At 35.4% G+C, this 25,699-nt stretch overlaps 5 protein-coding genes across 6 annotated transcripts; 2 read left to right on the top strand and 3 right to left on the bottom strand.

The window, feature by feature from the left end:
* Window positions 1-5,997: 5,997 nt before the first annotated feature.
* LOC132701031 (cAMP-dependent protein kinase catalytic subunit 1) lies at window positions 5,998-9,749 on the bottom strand. Its single transcript, XM_060668664.1, has one exon. It carries the CDS (start codon window positions 9,425-9,427, stop codon window positions 8,366-8,368), a length of 1,062 nt encoding a protein of 353 aa, XP_060524647.1. The 5' UTR covers window positions 9,428-9,749; the 3' UTR covers window positions 5,998-8,365.
* Window positions 9,750-10,519: 770 nt separating this feature from the next.
* On the top strand, window positions 10,520-13,207 carry LOC132700641 (muscle M-line assembly protein unc-89-like). Its single transcript, XM_060668105.1, has 3 exons — window positions 10,520-10,679; window positions 11,252-11,421; window positions 12,315-13,207. The coding sequence occupies exons 1-3, from the start codon at window positions 10,654-10,656 to the stop codon at window positions 12,467-12,469; spliced, it is 351 nt and encodes a 116-aa protein (XP_060524088.1). The 5' UTR covers window positions 10,520-10,653; the 3' UTR covers window positions 12,470-13,207.
* A 1,610-nt stretch (window positions 13,208-14,817) lies between these two features.
* LOC132700744 (NADP-dependent malic enzyme) lies at window positions 14,818-22,553 on the bottom strand. The gene is made up of 8 exons (XM_060668262.1): window positions 22,394-22,553; window positions 21,189-21,345; window positions 20,296-20,636; window positions 18,801-18,981; window positions 18,333-18,678; window positions 17,223-17,557; window positions 15,788-16,082; window positions 14,818-15,394 (listed from the first exon to the last, which is right to left on the bottom strand). Exons 1-8 carry the CDS (start codon window positions 22,420-22,422, stop codon window positions 15,234-15,236), a joined length of 1,845 nt encoding a protein of 614 aa, XP_060524245.1. The 5' UTR covers window positions 22,423-22,553; the 3' UTR covers window positions 14,818-15,233.
* A 271-nt stretch (window positions 22,554-22,824) lies between these two features.
* On the top strand, window positions 22,825-23,630 carry LOC132701285 (EEF1A lysine methyltransferase 2). The gene has a single exon (XM_060669083.1). The coding sequence runs from the start codon at window positions 22,882-22,884 to the stop codon at window positions 23,512-23,514; it is 633 nt and encodes a 210-aa protein (XP_060525066.1). The 5' UTR covers window positions 22,825-22,881; the 3' UTR covers window positions 23,515-23,630.
* Window positions 23,497-25,458, bottom strand: LOC132700500 (palmitoyltransferase ZDHHC6). Of its 2 annotated transcripts, none has more exons than XM_060667858.1 (7): window positions 25,095-25,458; window positions 24,866-25,044; window positions 24,733-24,817; window positions 24,381-24,679; window positions 24,111-24,323; window positions 23,871-24,058; window positions 23,497-23,821 (listed from the first exon to the last, which is right to left on the bottom strand). In XM_060667858.1, the coding sequence occupies exons 1-7, from the start codon at window positions 25,147-25,149 to the stop codon at window positions 23,665-23,667; spliced, it is 1,176 nt and encodes a 391-aa protein (XP_060523841.1). In that variant the 5' UTR covers window positions 25,150-25,458; the 3' UTR covers window positions 23,497-23,664. The 2 variants fall into 2 exon arrangements, with proteins under 2 accessions (XP_060523841.1, XP_060523842.1); XM_060667859.1 differs by having other exon boundaries at window positions 24,733-24,814.
* Window positions 25,459-25,699: the final 241 nt, after the last annotated feature.

Raw genomic sequence — 25,699 nt, 5'->3', positions numbered from 1 at the left:
TTTCTTGTTTTTAGAAATATCAAGGTAAACAAAAACAAAATTTAGTGTTAGTGGCCAAATTTTTTTCTAAGTGACGTGTAAAACAAAACAATATCAATTTTCTGAGCCTACATCATATTTTGTCAAATGAAACACCTTGTATATTGTGTGTTTTTATCTTATTCCGATTAAAATTATGTAACCCACTTTATGTTTAAGTCCACTCGTTTTTGGCAAATCAATACAGTACATACATACCAGTACATTCACTGGCGTGACCATCAGAATTGACAAACGTCAAAATTCAAAGCGTGGGAAATATCTCCGAAAATATCCGATTGCTCCCAAACCCGTGCGGTAAAATCGCGGAAATGTCCGAAGTGGCTCGGATCAGTGGGAAACGAAACTGACGCGGTAAAGTGACGCTTCCAGCACGTTAGATGTGTAATTAGTTATTTTACTTCAACTATACTTTTTAAATAAAAGCACAACCGTAGTTCGTCTTCAGTATATTAGACTTTATCCAGAGCTCCTTCAAAACAGATATTTCCAAGGGTGGCAAAGAAATTTCCAGAAAACGGTAACGTATTAAATGCTAGGAATCGTAAATAAGGCAAACATATTAGGGTTCTATGAAGCACATCCAGTTTCCTCTATTAGTAGAGTATATGAAGAAACAGGTATTTCTCGGGGATAATTCCATTCAGTTTTGAAAGAATATATTTATAATGCATTTAAATTTCATAAAACTCAAAAACTAAACGCAGAACAATGTCCAAGGAGGATGCAGTTTTGTTTGGATTTTTTAAATAGACATAATGAGAATGATAATTGAAAAAATCCTAGATAAATACAAGAAATGAAAACCCAGGGGTAAAAATCAATTAATGTATGGTGGGCATATTTTGGGTCCGATATTTATAGATCAATAGTTAACTGGAGATCATTATTTGTAACTCTTAGAGCACCAAATAGAACAATATATAGATTATATAGCAGGAAGACGGTGCCCCTCCTCACAATGTTGTGCAAGTTAAAAATTTTCATAACATGGAATATTCCAGGGATTGCATAGGGAACGGCGGAACTATGGATTGGCCAGTCAACAGCCCCGACTTAATGGATTTTTTCTTTTGGGGACGCATAAAAAATCACGTGCACAGAACTCCTTGTACTAATGTCGCGGAACTTCGGCAAAGGATTTCAGAGGATTTAAGAGACAATCCGACAGTCACTAAATGCATGACTTCATTCAATTAGAGTGTATGAGAAATGTGTTCAGCAAAATGGTGGTCACATGCAGCAGTATTTACAATAGTTAAAGAATTTTTTACTTTAGTGAGTTTTGTCATTTTTAGTGTTTTTGTTCTACTTTAATTTGTAAATAATTATTGTTATTGCAGTCAGTCACGGCACTCTTTGAAAATATATAAAAAATTTTTCTTTTTTCCGATTTGTCAAAAACGAGTGGACTAAAATAGATATTCTATTAAACGCATATATAATATATAGGGTCTCCCCTTAAAAAATATATGATGTAGGCTTATATGTCAGAAAATTGATAGTGTTTTGCTTCATACGTCACTTGGAAACTAACCCTACATTTCGTTTTTTGTTTACCTTGATATCTCTAAAAACAAAATAGTTACAGCCAATTAAAGGTTCAAAACTCCTGTCTAAGGCTAATTTATGGCGTAAGGAGGACAGTTCATATCTCCCCGTACCTTGCGGCGTCGGGTTGGCACCTTCGATGCAAATTACGAATGAGTTCTCTTTATTTCAACATTCTTAAAACAAAATTACCTTTTTATGTTTACAGAAAAATTACTCTTAACATATCAATACACAATTTGAATCTGCGTGGAAGACACCGACCAGTTATACGCCGTCACCGCAAAGAATTATTTAAAAGATCATATTCCTATAATTTTGCATTAACTCTATTACTAATTTTAATATTAATCAGTCCAATTCAACGTTTAGGAATAATTTCAAAAAGCAGTTGTTACGTACGCAATACGTAATATTAAGCTCTTCTACAAAACATGTGCCCCTTTCCTTTCCTTCCCCCTCCATTTCTTCTCTTTTCTTTAGAATTATGTGTATGTACGATTGGCACGTTCAAATAAATTCTATGAAATTTTTTATTATTATATTTTCGCTGTTAAATTGAAGCCTGAACAGTATCTAGAACTTCTAGATGGCTGCCCTAACAAGGCCTATTGTTGACCATTATTTCACTTATTTAACTTTGGTTATGTAATTATTTCTATGTAACTTTGATGGTTATAACAATAAATGTATTATTATTATTATTATTAAAAATGTTATCAAGATAAATTGAACGCACGGTACATCTACATCGATACGCCTACGATGCTTTATTTCGGTTTAATAAATTCAGTTTTGTTCCAACTTTAAATTGAATTCAAAACTGTTCACGTCCCGACAAAACTTAATCCCAGTTCTGTGTTGACTCACTTATTTAACGTTAGTGTATACATTCGAGTGTAATATTAGAAAACTTAAACAAGCCAATTAACAGGGGATTAAAGATGTAATTGCATGTTACTATAAAATCATCTTATTATTGGTCCAAACTACTCGAGTGTTTGCATAAACTTGAGTCTAATTTCCGACTCAATAGTATCGTGACATGCTTGGTGACAAAACTATGTGACTATATATCTATCATTTGTTCTTTAATTTCAAATGGCATTAAGTAATATTCTATATTTGCACCCCAAAAATTGTTTTTTTCAATACGTAAAGTAATTTTCAAAGTAGTTCGACGCTACGTTGTTGGTGCCATTTGTTTCCAGAATAGTCTTGGATTTTACTAACTACATTTTTTTTTAACTTACTCCCAAGTTTATATACCGATCTCAAAATATAACCTTTTTGAATTCTTTCATAATTTAACACAAAAACTATTATTTTGGGATGATGCAAATAAAATGAGATAAAATAACACACAATAAATGCATAAATACTGCGAAATCAAGCATAAATATTGGAAAAGTTAAAATAAATCCAGAAATATTATAAATAATTCGTAATGAACAAAAGTTCTAGGTTTTTGTAAGAACTGTCAGAAAAAATAATAATATATATGGTGATTAATCTCTTTTTACGAAAATATAGCAAACATAGACGTCATACGTATTGTTAGCAGTTGTGCTTCAGTTATTCGTACAGAGTTTGTCGTTTGGTATGGAGAACTATGCGATATGCATTTGTTTTGTAACAGCCTTGAACGTCCAATTAGGAAAAGAAAAAACTACGATAACCGCAATACCTATGTTCGCGCACATACATTCAGTATACGTGTGCAGTACTTTTCACCATAAAGCGGTTCCAGTGTACCCACTAGACAGCGACATTTACGATTCATTACCTTAGCATGACAAACTCAGATCGTTAAACACACCAATTTTCTACCAATAAAATCGTTTTGTTGTTCAACAGACTGGTCGGGTTCATTCAACGTTTCAATGACGTCCGTATTGACGACGGATGTTTTTTTTAACTCGTTCCTTTTTAAATTTTAATTTTTGGATCACTGCTGGATATTAGAAACCAATCTTCGAAGCTACATATCGCCAAAACGACAGATATGTGAACGGGGATTTTTAATTCTTTTTTAGTGTGGTCTATCCAGTCGATACATTTCATGCAGATTTTAACCAGATGGTGCTTGAAACCAATTCGTTATTAAGCTATTAAGATACTAATTGTTTCCGAAATTTTGATTTTGAAAATACCCTGCTACAATGTATATTAGTGTATTCTGAGTAATATTCATCGACAAATTTACCAGATATCCCGAATTACGTATTAGACTTTGGCGAAAACGGGACAAAATTGATCATTTGCCAAACGAGTGAAATACCAATGAAATAGAATTGCACAAATACAGATAACCATTTTATCTCGAACATTATTTCCTGCGGGGATTAACGGGCAAATACCACCTCGGTTAATTTTATTAGCGATAATGATTTTGCAGTATTTGTGAATTTACCCCCTCCAAACGAGAAAAATCTCGATGATTCACTCCCGATGTCATTGATTGTATTGGAAAGGCGGGATCGTTTCCGCTATATTGTGGAACATGCTCGTATTTAGGAAATATGCTAATTCATGATTGAATGCGCTTTGGTACCAAGTGTATTCTTATTTTAAATAGATCCTCACTAGGCGAACAGTTTCGTAAATTCTTCTGTTCAAATTTCTGGATGATTGACAACAACAAAAAAGCAAAACGCAAAAAGTCCTCGAAATAAAACAAAACCAAAAATACGCAGACAAAGCAATTAGATAATAAATTCGTGATTATCATAAAATGTAGTTGAAAAAACTAAAAATGACTAATATTGCAAAAAAATCAGGTTGTTAATTAATGATCACTGATGACTTAATGATGATAAATTAAGGACGTTCTACGACTTTTTAATGTCGACCTGTCAAATTTTTCCAGGTTTTTTAGATAACTAAAAACCTTGGGCAATTCATTGTATTCATTTTACTATACCGCCAGGAATGGTTAAATAATTTTTCCAATATTTTAATTGACGATGACGCTCGGCGGCCTACAGGAATTTTCAACTGGCTCGTGTTCGAGTGTGCTATTACACGCGCTAGTGCGTAAGCAAATATTTTTCGGATAAGGAACGCACCGAACCAACAATGGTCGTCACAAGCTCTAATTACGTCATACGTTGTTTAATTCATTGTTGCGTCTGATGTTCACGCGTGTGTGTTAAAATCCGAAACGAAATATTCGCCCCTTGGAGTTCTTTGTTTTTCAAAAATCGTCAAAACTCAATTGAACTAAGTTTCCTCGTGCCGCAGTACACTCTTAAACTAACGATCATGTTCTCGGGCCGTGCAAAAACAAACTCGACTGATAAAGGGTACTTAGTTCTTTATCGTTATGATAATGGCTTTATAATAACTAGTTAATTGCACTCGATTTAAGCGAGCTAGATAGAAACTAAAAATAATCATGACAGGTCCGATGTATCTTTATTTTTTCAAAATTTTCTATCAAACTTATTACCAGATACAAGTCAACTTATTACCGGCTACAAGTCAAACTACATCACCTGGCCACTTTTGTGATGGAATAAAACAAAACGTAATCAATAAGTGATAAATGTGAATTAAATGAAATGAAATGTGATTGTGCGAATTGATGTCTTTTCCGAAACTTTTCGCACAGTAAAAATAACCACGGCCTACTAGATAACCATTTGGATACAGTTTCAACTAATATATTTATAAAAGCGGAGAACGAAATATTACAGACATAAATATCAGAATAAATTCACTGAAAATATGAAATAATATTAAGCGCGTACGTATATACTTCTATTGTTAAAAAATATATATTTTCGAAGCAAAAAAATATTAAGGAGCCAAGGCAAACGTCTTCGTATAGGAAAAGTTGTATTATAGTCCCCAAAACATTGAACAAAAAAACACGAGTTTAGCCGCCCCCGTGCAATATTTTTTGCAACCTGCCTTCGAAATGTCAGCCCGGAGAATTGCCAAAAAGATCAACCCAGATTCGTATCCCACCTTCTTCCAATAAAAACTCACAAGACTGTCACTTTCCCAGACGACTCCGAAAGGTTGGTATATGTCAAATTCATAGCCCACTGAACATTTTTGGTTACCATTGCATTTTAGAGCTGACGTTCTATCTTTGAAAATACCCATACATTTTTATAATCGGTTTTTTATTATTAACTTAAATTTTAATTAGACACCCTTTACCTGATTTCGGTGAAAATTGGCAGGGTTATTTCAAGTGATGAGGGTCTAATTTAGCGTTCAAGCTTTAAGTCGTGGTTCAAGTTATCCAGTCCAGTGGCGTGTCGGGAAGTTTTTTTATCGAAACGAAACAAATATTGGTTTCTAGTTAACAAGAAATGAATCCGAGAAAGTCTTATCACCCTAAAGCTAGATTAAAAGACGTTTAGATCAAAAAAAAAAAGAAACTACCAAAAAATGCCGGCAAGCAAAGACGAACTCATTTTACACCAATTTATTGAAATTTATCACAATTATTATAACTGCATTCAGCTAATTTTACTAGATGATTAAGTCAAAATCAACATTAAAAATAATGAAAACGTAACTTGAGCAACAAAATCGAACTGCAACCTTAACATCTCACGGGAAAAATCGCACGGTTTTGTATAGGGAAAGTTGGTGTCGCGCGCGAAAGAAAAGTATCAACATTTTCCAATAATGCGACGGCAAAAAGGCCTCCGCAGTTTATTATAATATGCTACAATGACGTATTTGTTACATTGCGCATAAAATAATTTAGCAAATTTGAAACAAAGCAAGAAATGTAACTCGATAACGCTCTGACAATGTCGCAAAATAGGATAACAATTATTGTCCGACATTAAATTAGCGTCAATTTACAACTCGACAAAATCCACGCTCGTTTCTTAATGTCGTTGCGTTACCATGCAAAAAGATTATTCGCGTCATGAACAAAACCGTCGACAATTTCATATTTAAAATTATTGTAAGCGATTACAGACACGAAATATAAAAAAAGAATACCTTTGATTTACAAAGTTGCTTGAAAAACGTCCATAACAAATATAAATCCGTGCGTTCTAATTTATGTTTTAAATTAGGTAGCCAAAAGACGGACTTTGCGCAAATTTATATATCTGTAAACTGTGAGTGTAGTATATAGAACAAATTTTAAATAAATGCACAACAGGTACCTGTTAAATCGTCTGGTTAGGCGTTTCGCGTATCATGTAAACCGCAATTTAATTGGTTCCTGTATGTGCGGCTAATATATCAAAACAATTAGCGTAGAACAATATGTACATATCTATATACTAACATAATCAAGGGGCACGGAAAAATGTTTACCGAAATTCACAAGATTTTTTACTTCTACCAGTAGCAACACAGTTAAAACTGTTGCGTTTTTCTAGGGACCTATTAAACAAATCAGATCATCGAATTCAATTATACTTAAACAAATAAATACAAAGTTGATCGAATAATTTTTTAGTTGTACTTTTCCTTACAAGTAGGTATGTAGTAGGTGTAATATACTGGACTTTTAAAATTCTCTCTGATTAGAATATATAGTTACTTTTAAACTTTGAACTAAGCAATAAAAAGATAACAACAAAATTGACTAGGATTTCTACGATTCCATAATAAAACTCACCTTGATACCTCATTGGTTTCTTCAATGGAAGGCCTTCAACCTTCACCAAAAATACAAAAAAAAACGAACTATTTTCAAAAATTCAAAAGATTAAAAAATACTTCCTGCACAAAAAACATGTTTTTTATTTTCCCAATTTGATTTACCGAATGTTACTTAAATTTGCATAGAATTATAACCCAAACGTTTCAAGGGAGTGCTCCGCCAAGTCGGTGTCAACGGTCGGTTCGGGCAGTTAGAATAATTCAAATAGCGACTGACGTAAAACGCGCTTACGTTAAATTTCATTAAATTGTTGCAAAACGGCAACGTTCACAGCGAGGAAATAATCTATGAAAGTACGGCAAAATCTCGTTTCATACAAAGTCTAGCAAAGTTTTCGAAAATGAAAAACGTATGCGGACAGTTTTTTTTAATCTTTTGATTGGAAAACATAATTATCTCCAATTATACCTCGTCGGGTATCCGTTACCTCCTATTTCATATTAGAAAACATTCCACGAAAAGGTCTGCATACAATGACCTTGTATTTAAAATATTATATTCACTCGGATGCTTTGCTCTGATGCAAATGAAAAAAAAACACAGAAGTAAAAAGCGCGTACTGAGACGGACTTAATGATAATGGTTACCAATGCTTACTAATTCATCGAAATCTATAAATTGGATCCTCTGCATTGGAACGACCAACATTAACTTGATGCGCTATTTAATGTAAATAGTGCTATGTGCTATCAGCTATTATACAATATATACATTAAGGTCTAATAAATAATAGATAAAATATACACTAAATATCTCCATCACAAATCCTGACATTAGCTTTCTACCATAAATTTTTCAAACAGTTATCGATCGGAGCAGACCTATTGTTTTCCGACAATGCCAAATAGAAAATTTAAATTTAAATATATATGTTATAAATATCACTGGAATAAAGCTAATATACCCAATACGAAAGCTCAAACTGCAATTGGTATGACAGGTGGATCTCTACTTTTTTTTTTCACTGACACCACTAAACAATAGAACTGTTCAGACTCCCATCTGTACTATGCAGAGGGACCAATCATTAAGCACAGGGCGATTTGGAAGAGCCATGGCAAACGGCAGTCTATCATTAGCCTGAGAGTGTGGCAAGGCTACTTACACGCAGAATTCAATAATCCCTTAAAATTCCGCAAACTCTTTAGCGCATTTCTCGGTAGATGATATGCGAAGGGCCTCTTCTTCATAGTCGTCAAAGTTGCTGGTATCTCCGGGGCCCTTACATCTAGGAATAAACGGCGCCTCGATTTTCTTTTGAAAAATGGCAATCCAATCTGTTGACTGGAACCATTTATGGTTTTTAATGTCGTTCACACCTGCTTTAAGGTTGCCATATCGTTTAGTCAAATCCACTTGCAAAAGGTTTCGCAGCAAATCCTTCAGGTCAGAACCAAAGTGGGATGGAAAACGCACCTTGCCAGAAACAATCTTCTCATAAATTTGTATAGGCTGGTCTGCGAAGAAAGGAGGGTAGCCCGCAGCCATTTCATACACCAATACACCCAAGGCCCACCAATCGACTGCCTTATTGTATCCCTTGCTCAGGATAATTTCGGGTGCTAAATACTCGGGTGTCCCGCACAAGGTCCAAGTACGACCTTTAACCCTCTTAGCAAAACCAAAATCGGTAACCTTAAGGTATCCTTGAGAATCTATCAACAGGTTCTCAGGTTTCAGATCTCTGTATATCAGATCTAAGTAATGAAGGTATTCAAAAGCAAGGACAATCTGAGCGGCATAAAATCTGGAATGGGGTTCAGAGAACCGACCAACTTTCCGCAGATGAGAAAACATTTCACCACCAGGCACATATTCAAGTACCATGTACAGGTTTGAATTGTCTTTAAAATGAAACCTGAGGCTCACAAGAAAAGGAAAACTGATCGCTTGCAAAATTCTCTTCTCATTCAAAGTATGTTCCACTTGTTTTAGTTTTACCACTTTTTGTTTGTCGAGTATTTTCATCGCATAGTATTCTTTGGTGGGTTTATGTTGTACTATCATCACCCTACCGAATGATCCGGTGCCTAATGTTTTAATTCGGTCGAAATCGTCGAGCGATGCGGTGTTCGTGGGATTTTTCTTCCACTTTTCCTCGAAATCCTCTTTGGCCTGGTCAAGAAATTCCTTGACTGATTCCGCGGAATCGACCTTTTTGTTCGCCGTAGCGGCATTGTTGCCCATGGTTTGCACTTTTAAACCTTCCAGGGCTTCGACTTTAATTTCCACGCTCCGCCTAAAGCACCAAGTTTATTCTCGGTTGCAACAGCGGCGGAGGCAACGAATGTCACAATAATAATAATTGTCCTGTGTCAACACCAACTAAACACTGGCATATTTCCACCTCAACGTCCGTTCCGTTACGTAAAAACAGTCCGTTACACACTAACGGCGAAATTTCGCGGATATTAGCGCGCGATCGACGTAAATTTTCGCGATTTTTTGAGGTGAATTAATGTAAAATGGCCACGACCCTACCTCAAATCCAGATTTTCACTTCATTTGATATTTCATGGCGCAAGTGGAGACAACACGGCGAAAACGGGAATTACTAGCTTTCAATAATAACCGCTGAAAATTGAATGAAAATTTAAATTGACGCGCCATCTACTCACAAATAGACTAAGCTTTACCCCAAGGAAAGCTTTTACTGGACAGTAACCATTTCCAAAGCAGCAAAAATGACTGGAAGGATTTAAGGAAGTAGTCTGATCTTCACGATAAAAAACAAAACAAACCGGCCAAGTACTACCTTATAACCCTCTAATTTTAAAACAGAAAAATATTTCAATAAGAACAGTATACTGCCAAATTGAATTGCGACTTTTTAAATTTATTTACTTAATTTATTTATTCGTTGGTGGCAATTAGGATTTAATATATTTTTAAATTTATTTGCATGAATATCTGACTGTTGTCATATTTGTGTATTATATGTGGCCTACCCGAACAGTCGAGCGTTCTAGATTCTTCACGAAAAATAAATAATGGAAATATTCAAAACGGACGCTTTCATTTCCGGTTATTTAAACCACATTTCCCGCCGTGAAAAAGTATTTTGAGGATTTTTACATTATTTATTGTACAAGAACAAGAGCGCTTTTCCGTTACGAATAAAAAAAGACATTTTTAAGCTTGCTATTAATAAATCAAATTTTTTCCACAATTATTGATGTAAAATTCCGCGTCCGAACACGACGGAAACACTCGACTTCTAGTTACCTTGAAAGCCACGGACCAATCGGATCGTGGCGTTTGCAAACTTCCTAGTTCTCCCGCTCGTTTGTTGGACTTGGTGTCCTCTTTGTCGTTTACCGTTTAGCTTGGTTGGGTGTTGTGGCGTGCTCTGCCGAAAGATTTGCAGTTTTTTGCGAAAAAAACAGGTTTACGTAAAAAAAATCTGTTGAAAAATGGCCGATACCGAGGCACAAAAAAAGTAAGCTCCAACTTTCATATAGCACTTGCGGATTTTAGAAAATACATGGGTTTATTATTTTGGCGGTAACCTATCATCAAAATGGCGGTTAACAAGTTAAAGAAGCCGGTGTTAAGTCGACAGGCGGACAGCGTCGTAGCGTTATAGCGGTGTTTGTTCTAATTTCTTATTATTTGTGTTTAAGTTTTCTTTTTGTTGTAAATTGTTTAATATATTCGTTGCTTTTCATATAAAAAGAGCCTTGGCGCGTTAATTTTAGATGATACCGGTTTATCGGATACCTATAACGGTTTATCACTGTTTTACTGCTCTTATCGTTTGAAAATGTTTACAATCATATTTTTATCGGGTAAATAGGTTTATCCAAAATTAATTTTTGAATCGATGATGCTAAACCGGGGCAATGCTCTAGCTAGCGAATCGTTGGCATCATTTCCCGAGTAGTTTTTTTTTTAATTTTGAGGTTTAATTAACTGTGAATTAGCCGCATTGTTTTTCTTTTTTCCTCTAGCGTGTTAATAAGTCCGTGACCGTGGTTGACTACGAGTTTAATTGGTATTCTTGCTTTTCAGAGTCGAATCAACCATCGAGGAGAAGAAAGTTGAAGAAAAGGAGAAAATTGAAGCTACAAAGGAGGACAAAAAGGAGGAGAATGGAGACAAAGTGGATAAAGATGAAGCAAAGGTAAAAACTCCAGAAAAAGCGGAGAAGAAATCTGAAGACAAAGACTCACCAGTAACAGGTAATTGTTAACTTAGGGCTTTTTAGTTTCTTTGGGGACACATCCCGATGATGTAAGAAAAAAACGCAAGGGCGGGCTTTCCGAACAGTGGTGGTTGCCAAATGTGAAGTTTTTCACATCTCATTTGGAAAGTAGTGGCCCCATGTGCGCAAGATTATGAGAGCTGAGGGATGTGTTGTTTTTGTCATACATTAACTGGCGTGGCAGTGTACAGGGTGTTTTAGATGTAATCTCACTGAGACACATCCCTGCGGTTATAAATATATTTTTGTTGTCAGTACTTGTGTAGATGGCGCTATAAAATTAGTTTGAGATAATTTATTTTCTTGAAAGGAAGAAAAAAATGCAGTCATATTGTAGTTTTAGTTTATTTCATTCAATATCATACCCTAATTTCAACATTTTAATGTAGAATTTACGCCATTATTAATTAATAAATTTGGCGGCAATGAAAGTTTTTAAAATGCTATAAAACATCAAATATACCAAAGCAGCGAGAAGTTCCATAGGAAATTTTGTGGAATATTATTACTTTTGTACATCTTCTTTGTTCGTTTTCATGTTTAATAATAATAATTCAAATTTGAAGAATTTGAAAAAAAATAAAATGTGAAAGTTTTATATTTCTGCCTTTACCACAATTTGATACGAATAAAAAAAAATAGAATACTTTTTTATCCAGCCGTCCTAAGGAGTACTGAATGTAAAAAGGTTCTTTTAGTCCAAATTTCCATACATGTTTGGCTTTAAAACTTTTAAAATGTATACAATAAGAGACAATTTATGAAAAAAAAAAAGGATAGGAAAAACATTTGTCCAGATTTGGCTCCAATTTTCTTACACGCTCCATGCGAAACGCCCTTTATATGCACGTGCTTGTTTCACGGTTCCAGATAAGTGTACGATCAAAAGAAAATCGACTGCTGGTGACGTCACCGACGGTAAAGCGACCAGCGAGTCAACACCAGAGAAAAAAGCAAAAGTAGATGACGCATCGCCCGAAGCAGAATCCAACGGTGACGTTGCGGAGGCTGAAGTTGCCGCGTAACTGTATACACATTCAATTATCGCCAACCTGTATATTGCTAGGGTTCCGGAAAAAGCCTACATGCGCTTGGCAAACCCTAACACTACACAAAAGAAATTTTATAAACGTGACAATTTATTTTTAGAGATTTTGCATTTATTTTAGTTCTCTCTCGTTTGGCATATTATTCTCCGGACAGGTTGATGTTAATATTCGTAAGAGTGGTGTTGTCTGGATAGGTGCCAAAATTTTTAGAGGTGCGATTGTGTACTTACTTATTATTTAAAGATTTAAATAAAAAACAACCCATAATTGACAGTAATTTAAGATACGTAATAAGTAGGGTTCGGAACTTTTCAATGTAGTAAACAACGTTTGCGGTACCACACACACACACATACATGCACACACCGGTCTTTCGTAATCGCAAGCTATAGTGCGTTTCAAATCATAGTAGTTACGTTTACTCAATACAAAAGTGTGGAGAATCTCCAGAAAGCCAGCTCTGCCATTATATCTCACTAACAGGTGTCTAAGTATGTGTTCATATCAAAACAAACTAGTACTAATTTCTTCGAATAGGTTTTTTTTTGTACTAAATCGGTTTTTTGTATCTTGTAAAGTTTGTTGTGGAAAATAACTAACAGTATTTCTACAGTTTTCTCAAAGTGTATCTTGCGTTCCATTCTATACCACATGGTACAAAATATAGATTTGTATTTTATTAATAGAATGGCAATAAAGAGTTAGTTTCCAGTATTATGCTGTTGTTTTATTTTGACCATGTCTAGGAAAGAACGCGCTCTGAAACATCCCCACCAGAGAATTGGAAGAATTAGTTTCAATTAAGCATCAGTAAAGAGTTTATTTTTCAGTCTCAATTTAGTTGTGTAAAAACTTTAATATTAGTGGTGGACTTGAAGTTTTCTACCATCGCATTAGATGTGACGCCAGTTGTGGAATTATTAACCTCAATCAGAATTTGATAGCGCCCTATTTTTCAAAATCAAGGTGCTACAACAATTTACTTTTTATTCGTTTAATAAGAATTTTCTAGTAGGCAAGTCTTCTGGCGAATTTCTAGCAAGTTTGATTTATAAACATTGAGGCAGAATGAATCCAGAAGATGTGTAAATGGTATTACGGTAGTCTGTGGAAGTTTCTTTGAAAAAGAAAAGGAATAGTTAGATTAAATAAAATAAAGTATTTATAAATGTTGTATAATTCAATAAAATCTTTATAACTATTAAGCAAATAATCGGTTAAATATAAAGCAATCAGTAAGTTAAGTCGGCCAGCATTTTCTAGCGGAGTAACCCATGACGTCATAGCTAATTCAAGTTAGACTCGAAAGTAAAAAAAAATATTTCCAACCTGGAATAAGTTAGCCCAGATTTATTTTTTAAATATCAGTTTGCCACTTGGTTGTATGTCTTTGTTGCCACGATAAACTTTGTGTTTACTTATAGGTCTTACGTGTTCTTTTTTTGTCGTTCTTGTCTGTCCATGCTGTCGTTTACAATTTACGAATCTTCTGCATTCCCCTGCATCGGTTCTTTATAAATCAAATTTGCTGATGTTTCGCCAGTCATCCTACCGTAACCTATGGAAGTTTTTTGAAAAATTCATTTCGTCGTTTATTCGTTGGACATCAATTCGACGTCAAATGTAACTTTTTTTATGTCAACTAATACAAGTTGTTTATAACAGTTTATTGACATTTATGCAACGTAAAAAATTGGATCTTTGAAAATTATTTCGCATGTCGTAAGTACAAATTAATTCTCTGAAATCGTAAAAATCTCAAAATATGCAACTCGTCAATGTAAGGTCAAAACATCTTTCAAACGGATGTTTTTCCTAGTAAAGTGAAATGCAACGTTGTGCGCATTATCGAAAACGCAAAGTCCTAAATTTGGGATTTAAAATAAAAGATTCGACTCTATAAATACTGAGCCAAATAAAACATCATTGAAAGAAAATTTTCAAGTAGTTTCCAATTTGTTTTCATTGTGGGAGGCATTTTCATTTTTTGAAAATATCAACTAATAGACCCTTTCCAAAATTACTTACACTTCCATAATGGCGGACCAAATCATTTCGATACTGCTTAAGGGGCACGCACTGCACTTTTACTTTTAATTTGCGGTAATGACAAATGGCGTTGACAAACTAGAAGATATTATTCATAATGGCCGCGAGTATTTTTGACAGTCGTGCCAATTTAACAATCGAAAATTCGTTGACGAACCAAGTGTAACTGCCAACGCTAGACCTTAAACGTGCACGGGGCATAAAGTTTCAACGATAACCTAAATATTTTCATTTTTCTGTACTAAAAACGCGAAAATAAAACACAATAAAACTTCAACATTCAACATTTATTGATTTCATTCGCACACGCGCACTGAAATGCTCACTTTTTTAACGTGCTAACAATTGTACGAGTCAAATTGGCATAAAAATAAATAAAGAATACTTGGTTTCAATAATACGCACTGGTTAAGTACATTTTGTTTCCGGCAATGTCGGCTCCGTAAACAATTAAATTTATAAGTTTGAGTTAAATAAAAAAATATATAATTTTCAAAGTATTGCTTAATCGGTATACCCGATTTGACTCAAACTTACACATTGACCTAATACTATGTTAATGATTCTTATAATGCCATTTAGATCACAAAATTTGCTTTAAATGATCAATGAACGAAAACATGATCAATTTACTATTAGGAAAATAAATAACTGACCTTAAAACGCTAGAATTAGTCTAAAATACCGACGGTTATGCCTTTAGTTTTGTAGGCTCCATGGACCTCATTTTGATGTAGGGCTCTTTAGGCCATGGCCACAGCTGAGGCAGAGAAGGTTCGTAATTATAATTGTATTGTTTGTCCTCAATATATCTTCTCAAATCTTTCGGCTTTGGATACACCGTGGCTATGCCTGCGAAAATGGCGCCTTCATTAAAAATACTCGACAAGGCAACAAAAAAAAAATGGAATGATAAAAGGAGACCCACAAGTCATTCACAAAATGCGCAGAAATCTAAGACAACAATAACTACAGAAAACTAGTAGTACGTGAAGAACGGTTTTTTTTCACACACTAAATATTTTGTTACCATCGTTGAGATCCAGAAAATTGCCTATTTAACTTTAAAAACCGGGAAACCACCAACAAATTTAAGTAACTACCAGCGCATGATCACAGCACTTAACAGAGAACACATCACTTGAATAAAAATAATTTTTACGCGTTATTTATATGTTTTACAACTTGTGGGCTCTCTTTTGGATATAACAATAGGGCTTTGGGTGAAAATTGCGTGACGCTTACGTTCTTGGTAGGCGTGTTCCAAAATCCTGCAGGCGATCTGCAGGGAACACTCCCTGATCACAGACAGTGGCGGGTAAATACTACCCCGCGCTAAATCTTCGTCTCGTACGTTTTCCGCCACGGTTTGGGCTGCGATGAGGAAAAGCTCGTCGCTGATGTGGTTGATTCCGGCGTTCAACACGCCCAAAGCAACGCCCGGAAAAATGTAAGCGTTGTTCCCTTGACCGGGCGTGTACGTTTTATCCCCGAGCGTTACCGGACCGAAAGGAGAGCCGCTCGAGAAGACGCAACGACCCTGCAACACGATTTTACTTCGCACGGGCATAGGGTAAACCAACTCAACAAGGATTTTAGAAAAATTCGCCAGCTTGGCAACGCCGCAAACTAACCAAACCTAACGCAATGAACAAATTTTAGCCGTGGCAATCTCCTCCATAGTCTTTGCGAAATCGGCACTGATAATATCATGTCAGTAAGGAAGTTGGTCGTCCATTGTTGTTGCAATCTTTGGCTAAATATTAATTCGGTAGCAAAAAATTCGTGAATAAGCACAAAAGGCAAAAAAAAACAAAGTTGTAAATTGTAATATTGCTATTTTCTCAATTTCTGTTATTCATGACCAATATAATAGATTTCTCATTTCTTTTTAAAAAGAAAATTTTCAAAAATCTTGAATTTTAACATTTTAGAGAAACACGCCTTATTTTGGCTCTTTGCCCACAACATTTTTATTTCCTGAAATTGCAGAGTAGCGACCCAGGACGGGGTTAGGATATAGTGCAATTAGGCAATTAAGTATCTAGGAGCAGCTTGAAACGATATTTTACTTCCTCCTCTTTTTTTTCTAATCGAAAACTACGATGCAATTTTTGTTCTTTAAATTTAAAAAGAAGAAAAGAATTTCATAAACATTAATGTTAACGGAATTGAAAAACAAAAATTGGCATGGGCAGTCACCTGAAATTTGGGTTTCAACCGTTAACACATGTCATTTCAAATCAACCAATTCGGTGTTCAACAACCAACATGGCTGCTGACAGTTGAAGAGATTCCACGGATTTCAGTTAAATGTTATGGAAAAGCGATTGTGTGAAGATCGATGTTTAGAAAGAAAATAGCGCAAAGTTCAGGCTAGTAGGTGAAATTTAGGAGCGCTGGCGTACGATAATGTTAGAGCCACCTGACGGAAATTAATTTTACGTTATTTACGGCCCCCATACAATAGCTATATGAATGTAAACGAATGCGACAAGAAAAAATGCGATTGTAACTTTTGACAATTTCAAACAATAAATCTACTTGATCAGCAAAAAATACAGTGTAATTTTTCTTTTGGATAGTTCATTTTGGCAACATTTTCGTAAAAATGACTGCAGCGATGGTAAATTATAAAAAATAATAATAAGAGCAATTTCAATGTACAAAATTTGCTTACGTCAGTATGAGTGTACGCCTGTTCAGCAGTGCATTCCGCTTTACTCGTGGGGTTGCTTAGGGCAAAAATGATGGGCCGCTCATTAAAAGTGGCCATCGCTTTCAAGATGTCGGGCGTAAATGCGCCCGCTACCGCAGACGCGCCGATCAAGACCGACGGTTTGATTTCATCGACGAGACCGGCAAAGTCTTTCGTTGGCTCGTGGTTTTTCGCGTAATTGGCCTTGTGTCCCTCCAGATGTCCGGCCGGACGATCTTTGGCCAATAAACCGTCAATATCGACCATCCAAATTTTACCTTGCGCTTCCTCCATCGACAAGCCCTCGACCATCATTGCTAAAACATGAAACTCCTATTCGAATTTTGCATAGTTTAAGTTTTTCATATTTTGATTGCCCCATATAAAATTGTGTTGTGACGCTATTGATCCAGGTATTGCAATGAAAATTTAACCACAGACTATTTGTCTTACAGGTAAGTTTCAAAATAATCGTTTTTGTCTTGTTTGTCTGTAGGTTAACATTTTTCTTCTTGTATTTTTGTGTCTTCTACATAGTTCTTCGATTTGTAAACAACAACAGACTAGAGATTATATTCGCGGTTCGATAGCACAACAAAACGGACATGAAATCTTGAGATAACCCCCGTATCATTGTATATTTAACCCGATTGAGATCATTTGGTCTGAGTTGAAAGAGTTGACGCTGTACGAAAATTTAGTGATGATAACATAATTTGGCAGGAGGTAGCTCAAATATTAGTACAAAGCTGGTCTAACTGTGAAATACGAGTAATAAAAGAAGAAAATATTTATCGAGAACGATTAGTGACGGAGTTAATCATTTAAATAGGTGACGACAGTAGAGATAGGGACGATTTTTTTAAGTGGCTGATACTTGTCAGTGTAGATAGGTAAATTCCTAGGACGGTCCTGGAATGGTTACGCGTAAGGGTCTGCTGGGCAGGGTGTTCTACAAGAGGCTGCGGATTTGAAGTAATAAACAGTAGGCAAAGTTAATCACGGGGTCAGTTGTAAAAACACAATATTTATGGTCATGGTATACAAACATAATAATAGACTTTTGGAACATTTCATCTCCCTCCACTTTACCTTTGACGGTTAAATCCGCAATCCCGATGGCCGCCTCGCCGGCGCCGAGGAACAAGAACTTGTTCTCCGACACCTTTTTCCCGGTAATCCGTTTCGTCGCGAACATCCCCGAAACGGCGACGCTCGCGGTACCCTGAATGTCGTCGTTGAAAGTGCAATAAGTGTCGCGGTATTGGTCCAAAAACCTGAACGCGTTGTGATTTCCAAAATCTTCGAACTGAATCAAAGTGTTCTGACCGTAACGTTTCACCACTCCCTCCATAAATTCGTCGACAAAATCGTCGTACAATTTGCCGGTGACACGTTTTTGACGTAGGCCTACGTACAGGGGGTCCTCCAACAAAGCCTAACGAGAAAAACGATTATACGGGGTGTTGACGAAATGGGGCCGCATAAGAGTCGATACTTTGTTAGCTCAAATTCGGATAAGAAAAGATCACTTTTGACCACCAAATGATTTGAGAATACCTGATTGTTGGTTCCGACGTCGAGGACGATCGGAAGACACTCGTGCGGTTTGATACCAGCCAGGGCGGTATACAAAGCCAGTTTACCGACGGGGATACCCATGCCGCAAGCTCCCAAGTCTCCGAGCCCCAAGATTCGTTCCCCATCGGTGACCACGATAGCCCTGACGTTTGGTTCAGGCCTAAAATATCGCAAGGAATTACCTGGTGGCCCGGCATGACCGCAATCGATTATTATCTAAAGCTAACTGGAACAAATCTGGCACATTATTATTGGATATAAGGTTGGTGGAAAATATAATCAGCTTAGTTTAGCTTACGACGGTGGAATTGATTAGTTACCATTTCGAAGTGATTATCGTAACGCAGTGACTTCAATTTAAACTGGAATGGGCGCGGTAAAGCAGCCGATGTGGATTTTCTGAGGCAAATCTTATTTAGAGGGAAGCGGGTAGTACTCGGTATTATTTACTTTATCATACACGTTCATACTAATGCCAGATATGAGAATGTTTTATATAATTTCTCTACGTGTTTGGGTGGTTTGGGGTTAAACCATTTTTCAAATCATTTCAATCGTTTATCCTTCGAACTTAGTGGTCGCGAGATATTTTAAAATGGCAAATTTGTATGTTGCATATGGCTGCGGTAACAAAATAAACTTAATTTTTTTATAGTAAAGTAAGGTATAAATAAAATACAAAGATATGATTATAAAAACAAATTGTTAATATGTATATAACACTTAGAGATAAATCAGTAGTTTGGTATTCTTTTTGACCTACTAATATAGTTGTCAAAAATTAAAAATATCTTTAAGGGGTTCCTTTGAAGCAATACTGCTGAACAAATAAATTGTTATTTTCGGGCCAATAAATTTCTTTAAAACGTTAACAAATAAATTTTTAAGTAAATCAATTGATCTTATTCAGAGGTTTTCTAAGAATTTACAATTCTAAAAATCTTATTTTTTACAAATATTTAAAGACAAATATTGTTTTTCTTTCCAAGAAACTCCACAGGCTACTGTAATACTATTTATAAATCTACTTGACCTTTCGCTGATCATCCTATTGGCTTTTTCAGAAGATTTGTAAATAGTACAAAAATTGTTTGATCATAACATAACATTTAAATGATTTCGGTAAGAATTATATGTGTAAATAAAGTAATTTAACAACGAGATACCTAGTGTTAGTTAGTTAGTGTTAAATGTAAATGAAAAAATATAAATTTCACGGTATTTTTAAAACAACTCTAGAGATACCCCATTCTCCCATAGAAATGTACAAGAGATAGACGAGCTGCCCCACTGTTATCTGTCTTTTTATACCGCAGTTTGGCTCAGTTTTCTAAAACCTTTAACTGCCGTAACCAAAATAAAGTGTCAAATAAGTGCTCAATAAAGTCCCCAACAATTTGTTAAATTTCTGTTAGAGGTTTTAAGCTATCTACTCAAAAAATCAATAAAATTACCAAAACAATTGACTAAATACCAGTTTTTGAGGACGTCGAAAACATGTCCTATATCGTTAATGGTTATAAAAAGTCCCCTCGGTCTCCTGTAAATCAGGCCGAATTTTTGACAGGCCAGCCCCACCGTGGGAGTGTACACAATAGGCATCAGCGCCTCAATGTTTTCCGTCAACAGGCGGAAAAACAGTTTTTCGTTACGGTCGTGCAGCTCAGTCAGGTAAAGGTATTTGTTCAGGTCCTCTTGGTATCTCTCGATAGATATCCTACAGAGTTCCAATTGCTCCTCTTGGGTTTTAAAACGGGCAGGTTGCAGACCGTGGATGCCGAGTGCCTGCCGTTCTTCCAACGTAAATGCCAATCCCTAATTTAAATAACAGTAATTCGACCAAGCACGATGATAACAAGAACAACGGAAATTAATTAATCAGGCTTTTGTAGGTGAATGTGAACAAGGTGTCTCATCGAAAAGTACGTACGTTATTTGTTGTAAACTTAAAAACTTATATTATAATCGCATATTCTCTACATATTTTCGATTTTCCAGATTTCTGCTGCTTGATGTCGCCGTATTAAAAATCGAAGTACTTCCCGGTGCGTCACTCTGTATACGCCGCGAAAAAATTATTTCCAACGTTATCGCATTAGCACTTGATTAAGTTAATTGCTATCGATTACATTTTCGAGTGTTATACGACAACGCGGGAAAGTTTAATTTTAGATCGCCTCGTCGCCCATGAGCAATAAAACACTTCCTCACTTAAGTTGGAACTGGTTTTAATTAAATAATCCCGTAACGCGGGACGAATGTCAAGGCGTCCAAGCTTACATAACGTATAACGATACATTATACATTTTAACTTAAAATAAAAACACACCAGTTGATGGAATTGTATGGAATTGTCAACTAACTCACCTTATTTAATCTAGGATCTCGAAGGTGATCTATACCCATAACTTGCGAGGGAGTGATGACGTCACCGACAACTTCATGGTATTGCCTCTCACCTTGAATCAATTTTAGCGATTCTCCTAACAAAGCTTTTTTACCGGTCGATCTTGAAAGCCCGGCACTGCAAAAACATTTCTCAACTTTTAAATTTGGGAATAGTTTTGTGGCTCAATTAAATTTTACATAAAATTTAGCCTCCAAATAATCGGCTTTAGTTGGGTGGCAAACTATGTATTCTGGGGTTCATATAATACAGCCAAGAACATAACATAATATAAATCTGTATCCCTAATTAAGAAAAAGTACTGATTTCTACATTTTAACTGTTGATAATTTATCAAGTACAAAACACATTGTACAGATTGTTATCTGCTCCATTTATTGTATTTCAGATATTAACATAAGTTAAACAGTACTGAAATACAAACTTTGATGTAATTGGTATCTGCAATGAATAATAAATATCCTATGTACGCATTTGCCAGATAATTTTAAGTAGTAGCTAAAGGCTAGTAATTACCACACTCCTGTCTCTAGATTAATCACAACGATTTTACTAATAAAAAGGAAATATAAAAAATTTACATTGTTTTTATTTTTGTACTAGGCGAAAACAATGCGCTATGTTAACGTAATTATTCGGCTTACTGTATTCTTTATTTGAAAATTTCAATACGAAAATGTGGATTTTGATGAAAATCAATGGTGGTTTACGATAGTAGTATAATAAAAATATAAACTGCATCAAACGTTACCTACATCACTTTTGGCGCCTGACCAACATCCTAATGTATTTTTAGAAAGAAAATAAAAACAGCAAAAGAATGCAATTCGAAACTGTCTTCACTAACGCGTGCTAGAGGATTAACTACTCCATTTATAGTGTTATGGTTGGTATTTAAAAAGTTTAAAGGCATTTAACAGCAGTAATGAAAAAAAATGTGGATAAAAGTTGGGTACAAAATCTTATTTGCATTGTTCGACTCGTTAATTAAAAGAAAAACACAAGGTAAACCTTTAATTGTTTACTTTTCAATCCGACAAAATATCTACGAGAAAAAGAGGTTATTGATTCCCGATAGAGTATGCCCGCCGAGGTTCAAAATTCAAAATGACTTGAATTAAACCGAGATTCAAAGCGTTATAAATGAAAATGTAACCCTACTCACACCAGGGACCGGGGCACTAGAGCAAACATTTTTCAACGAGACAGCTGATTCTATCAATGCTGTACACTCCCACGACCTTTACAATAAAATAACGAACTGGCGAGCTGCACTCTGTAAAAATCCATCGGTTAAGTAATCAAATTTGCGCAGCTGCGGCCAAAATATGCTTTTCAAAGGTTTTCTAGGTTGGAATGTCCAATTGTACACCGTCTTCTTCAAAAGGAGAATAAGAGATCCATTGAGCGATATAATAAAATTCTTTTAAATTATTCCGTTTTTAAACCTGAAGTACTTTAAACTCATCAAAAATTAACACGGAAACCGTTAGTTCTAAAAAGGAAGCTAAATTTCCAAAGAAATTTATCGCTTAATAATGGCCGATATATCCTAGCAATTTGGGCTAATAGATGTAAAAGATAAGTAGTGTAAATTGGGTATATTACCTTCTTTTTTTTTTATTAAAAGTATGGATTGAATTTATCAGTGTTATGGAAGAATTAGAATCAAGTGAATTAGGAACATTGGAATATTGGGAAAATCGTTATAAAAACGAGATAAAAAATTTTCAAGATCACGGCGATACAGGAGAGATATGGTTCGGGGAAGATATTGCCGATAGAATCGTGCGTTGGTTTATAAAAAATGTGGAACCTGAGGCTAGCATTGTAGATATAGGATGTGGAAATGGCCTTATCCTAATTGAACTTGCCAATGCCGGTTACAAAAACCTAACTGGCTTGGATTATTCAGAAGAAGCAATTAATTTGGCAAATAATATTGCCAAAAAGCGTAACTTGAGTGTGAAATATCATGTTTCTGATGTTTTGAATGGTATCAGGGATAATTATAAAATTATTCATGATAAAGGAACTTATGATGCTATAAGTTTAAGTGAGGGTGCTTCAAGAACCAAGCAAACCTATTTGCAGAATGTGCACAAATGTTTAAATGACTCCGGAAAATTCATAATAACTTCGTGTAACTGGACTGAAAATGAACTAATTGAACAATTTTCAAATTATTTTGTATTAGAAAGCACTGTTCAGACACCACAGTTCAAATTTGGTGGTAAAATTGGTAATGTTGTGTCTATTTGCATTTTCAAAAAAATACCCACTTGAATTGTGTGCGTTCATCAAAAAACACTCTGTTAACAAATTAAAAACATTTATTTTTACACCCACTTGACTAGAAATACAAAATGATGTAAAATAAAAAATAAAAGGTAAAAATACAATTTGGATGGGGCTTTGATTTTTTTTAAAAATAGGTTAATTTATTTTTTTTTCCTCATTGTGCTTATTGGGAATGTTGAAGTTTTCTGTCACCTCAATGACACAGCATCTTGGAAACCAGCCTCTTTGTCGCAACAGAGCTTCTTGGCCCTCTGGAAGATTTTCTTGAATTTTTTCACCAAACAACCAGTGTCTGAAATCAACTATTTAATATGGGATGGGTTCTGCCAGGATTACTTAACTTCCTCCATCGAGTTACATTAACCAGATCGCCACAGTTTAATTTCAGACGTGACTCATCGGTACAAGGATAACTGCAACACACTTTAAATCCATAAAAAATTGGGAACCAGTAACCAGATGCTGGCTTAATAACCCGATATAATCGTGACTTCAATCTTTTTTCTTCCTTTTGTTCAATTTGTTCTATCTATAATAAAATTCCAACTTATATAAATATTGATAACGATCATAGTTTGTACCGTTAAAGTATATTGGTGACAGTCTTTGACAACTGGCCAGTAAATCCCATCACCGATTGGCTGACAACTCAAATTTAACACTTGTTGAATGTTCTGCAATGTTCCTAAGTCATATGGGAAAATAAACATTTGATTGGAATTCATTCTCCTGTAGTTTGCTTTCTCCAATATCCAATCCTCAATTCCCGTTCTATTTCTCCAAATCGATCTTACCTAAAATGAATGCCCACATTATTATTTTAACTAACACGCACATAGTCCTACCAATACCTGGAAGAACAATAACATGCCTACGGCTGCCACTACCCCTATGGCAAATCCTAAAGCCAAAACTGTTAATATCATTCCCCATATACCTAAATATACTATTGGAACGTCAGTCACTCTGTTAAAAATATAATGGTTACGGTGGATGGCTCTGTACAGGGAACAACTTAAGACTATAGAAGCGTGGGCACAGCCTAACGTCGCAAAAAGCAAGAAATATGTAAAGTGTGAGTGGTTGCCCCATCCCACGCAATTGTTGATCCATGGACAATGGTGGTCCATTTTTAACACACACCGCCCACCTAGAAAATCATGATACACACTGTTAAACTAATAATGCCCGAATAACGCTCACATTTGCGGCAGTGATGAGATCTTGGTGCTTTATATCCGTGGCAGACACCACAAAATTGTAAATACTGACAGTCTTGCTTTTCCTTCTGAAAAATAACATTAAACCATCATGTTATGCAGCAATTTAACCCTACCGGCATCCAATTTAACGGTAAGTACCCAGGGCCGTGGTACATGGACGATAGAAAGTTGTAAAGCGTAAGTCCCGATAGGCTCATGAAACATAGCGTATTAAAAAACCCACTTAGAGTAGTGGATGGCCACCACATTCCACTGCAATGGATAGTCATTCCAGTAACAATTTTAATAATTGCTGAAAATGTAATGTTGAAAACTATGACAATCGCCAAAAATAAAAATTACCTATGGCAGTCAGCGGACCCCAATGACAAATTCTGTTACAAGCTGCAAAACACATAGCTAACCTTAACTAAAACTAATTTTAAGGAATATTCAAGTTCGTGGTCAGTACTGGAAGTATGGAAATAAATCATTCCTATTTGAAGAACATCTTCCGGAGCGGTACTACATCATGTTTATATATTAGAATGAAGTGAGGTTAAAAAGATGTTAGGCTCTTGTTATTTGTAAAAAGGAATTTACATTTTGGTATCTAAAAAAGTCATCGAATGGGTCTAAAAAATGTGATAAACAAAAACGTTCTATAATTAAGTTAATTCTTAAAAATCGAAATTTAAAATCACGTGACACTGACTACTAGGGCCGATTGTCAATCCCACCCGGCCATATTAGCTACTCAAAAACAATGACTTCTTCTAACTATCGATAATTCGATACGTAGGAATGTGTTGAACTATCGAAATCGAAATTATTTCTTAATCAAATCTCAAAATTAGTATCTCCGTGTTCAGAGAATAAGTACTGTAACACACTCAAATATAAGTTTTCAAACATTATTGCTATTAATAATAGTCCACTAAGACTGCGGTTGGATGGCATTATTCAAG

This window comes from Cylas formicarius, unplaced genomic scaffold, assembly GCF_029955315.1.
Source record: "Cylas formicarius isolate icCylForm1 unplaced genomic scaffold, icCylForm1.1 PGA_scaffold_4__25_contigs__length_36172078, whole genome shotgun sequence".
Classification (NCBI taxonomy): domain Eukaryota; kingdom Metazoa; phylum Arthropoda; class Insecta; order Coleoptera; family Brentidae; genus Cylas; species Cylas formicarius.
The sequence above is the reverse complement of the archived record's forward strand: the minus strand, read 5'-3'. Positions and strand labels throughout refer to the sequence as shown.

Coding starts and splice junctions, on each gene's coding strand:
- LOC132701031 (XM_060668664.1), bottom strand. CDS start 9,427: ATGGGCAACAATGCCGCTACGGCGAACAAAAAGGTCGATTCCGCGGAA.
- LOC132700641 (XM_060668105.1), top strand. CDS start 10,654: ATGGCCGATACCGAGGCACAAAAAAA. Junction 10,680..11,251: donor GATACCGAGGCACAAAAAAA/GTAAGCTCCAAC, acceptor CTTGCTTTTCAG/AGTCGAATCAACCATCGAGG. Junction 11,422..12,314: donor CAAAGACTCACCAGTAACAG/GTAATTGTTAAC, acceptor TCACGGTTCCAG/ATAAGTGTACGATCAAAAGA.
- LOC132700744 (XM_060668262.1), bottom strand. CDS start 22,422: ATGTTTGCTCTAGTGCCCCGGTCCCTGGT. Junction 18,679..18,800: donor ACGTCGGAACCAACAATCAG/GTATTCTCAAAT, acceptor TTTTCTCGTTAG/GCTTTGTTGGAGGACCCCCT. Junction 16,083..17,222: donor AGGCGTACACTCATACTGAC/GTAAGCAAATTT, acceptor ATCGTGTTGCAG/GGTCGTTGCGTCTTCTCGAG.
- LOC132701285 (XM_060669083.1), top strand. CDS start 22,882: ATGGAAGAATTAGAATCAAGTGAATTAGGAACATTGGAATATTGGGAA.
- LOC132700500 (XM_060667858.1), bottom strand. CDS start 25,149: ATGTGTTTTGCAGCTTGTAACAGAATTTGTCATTGGGGTCCGCTGACT. Junction 24,818..24,865: donor TACCGTTAAATTGGATGCCG/GTAGGGTTAAAT, acceptor GTTATTTTTCAG/AAGGAAAAGCAAGACTGTCA. Junction 24,324..24,380: donor GCATGTTATTGTTCTTCCAG/GTATTGGTAGGA, acceptor CATTCATTTTAG/GTAAGATCGATTTGGAGAAA.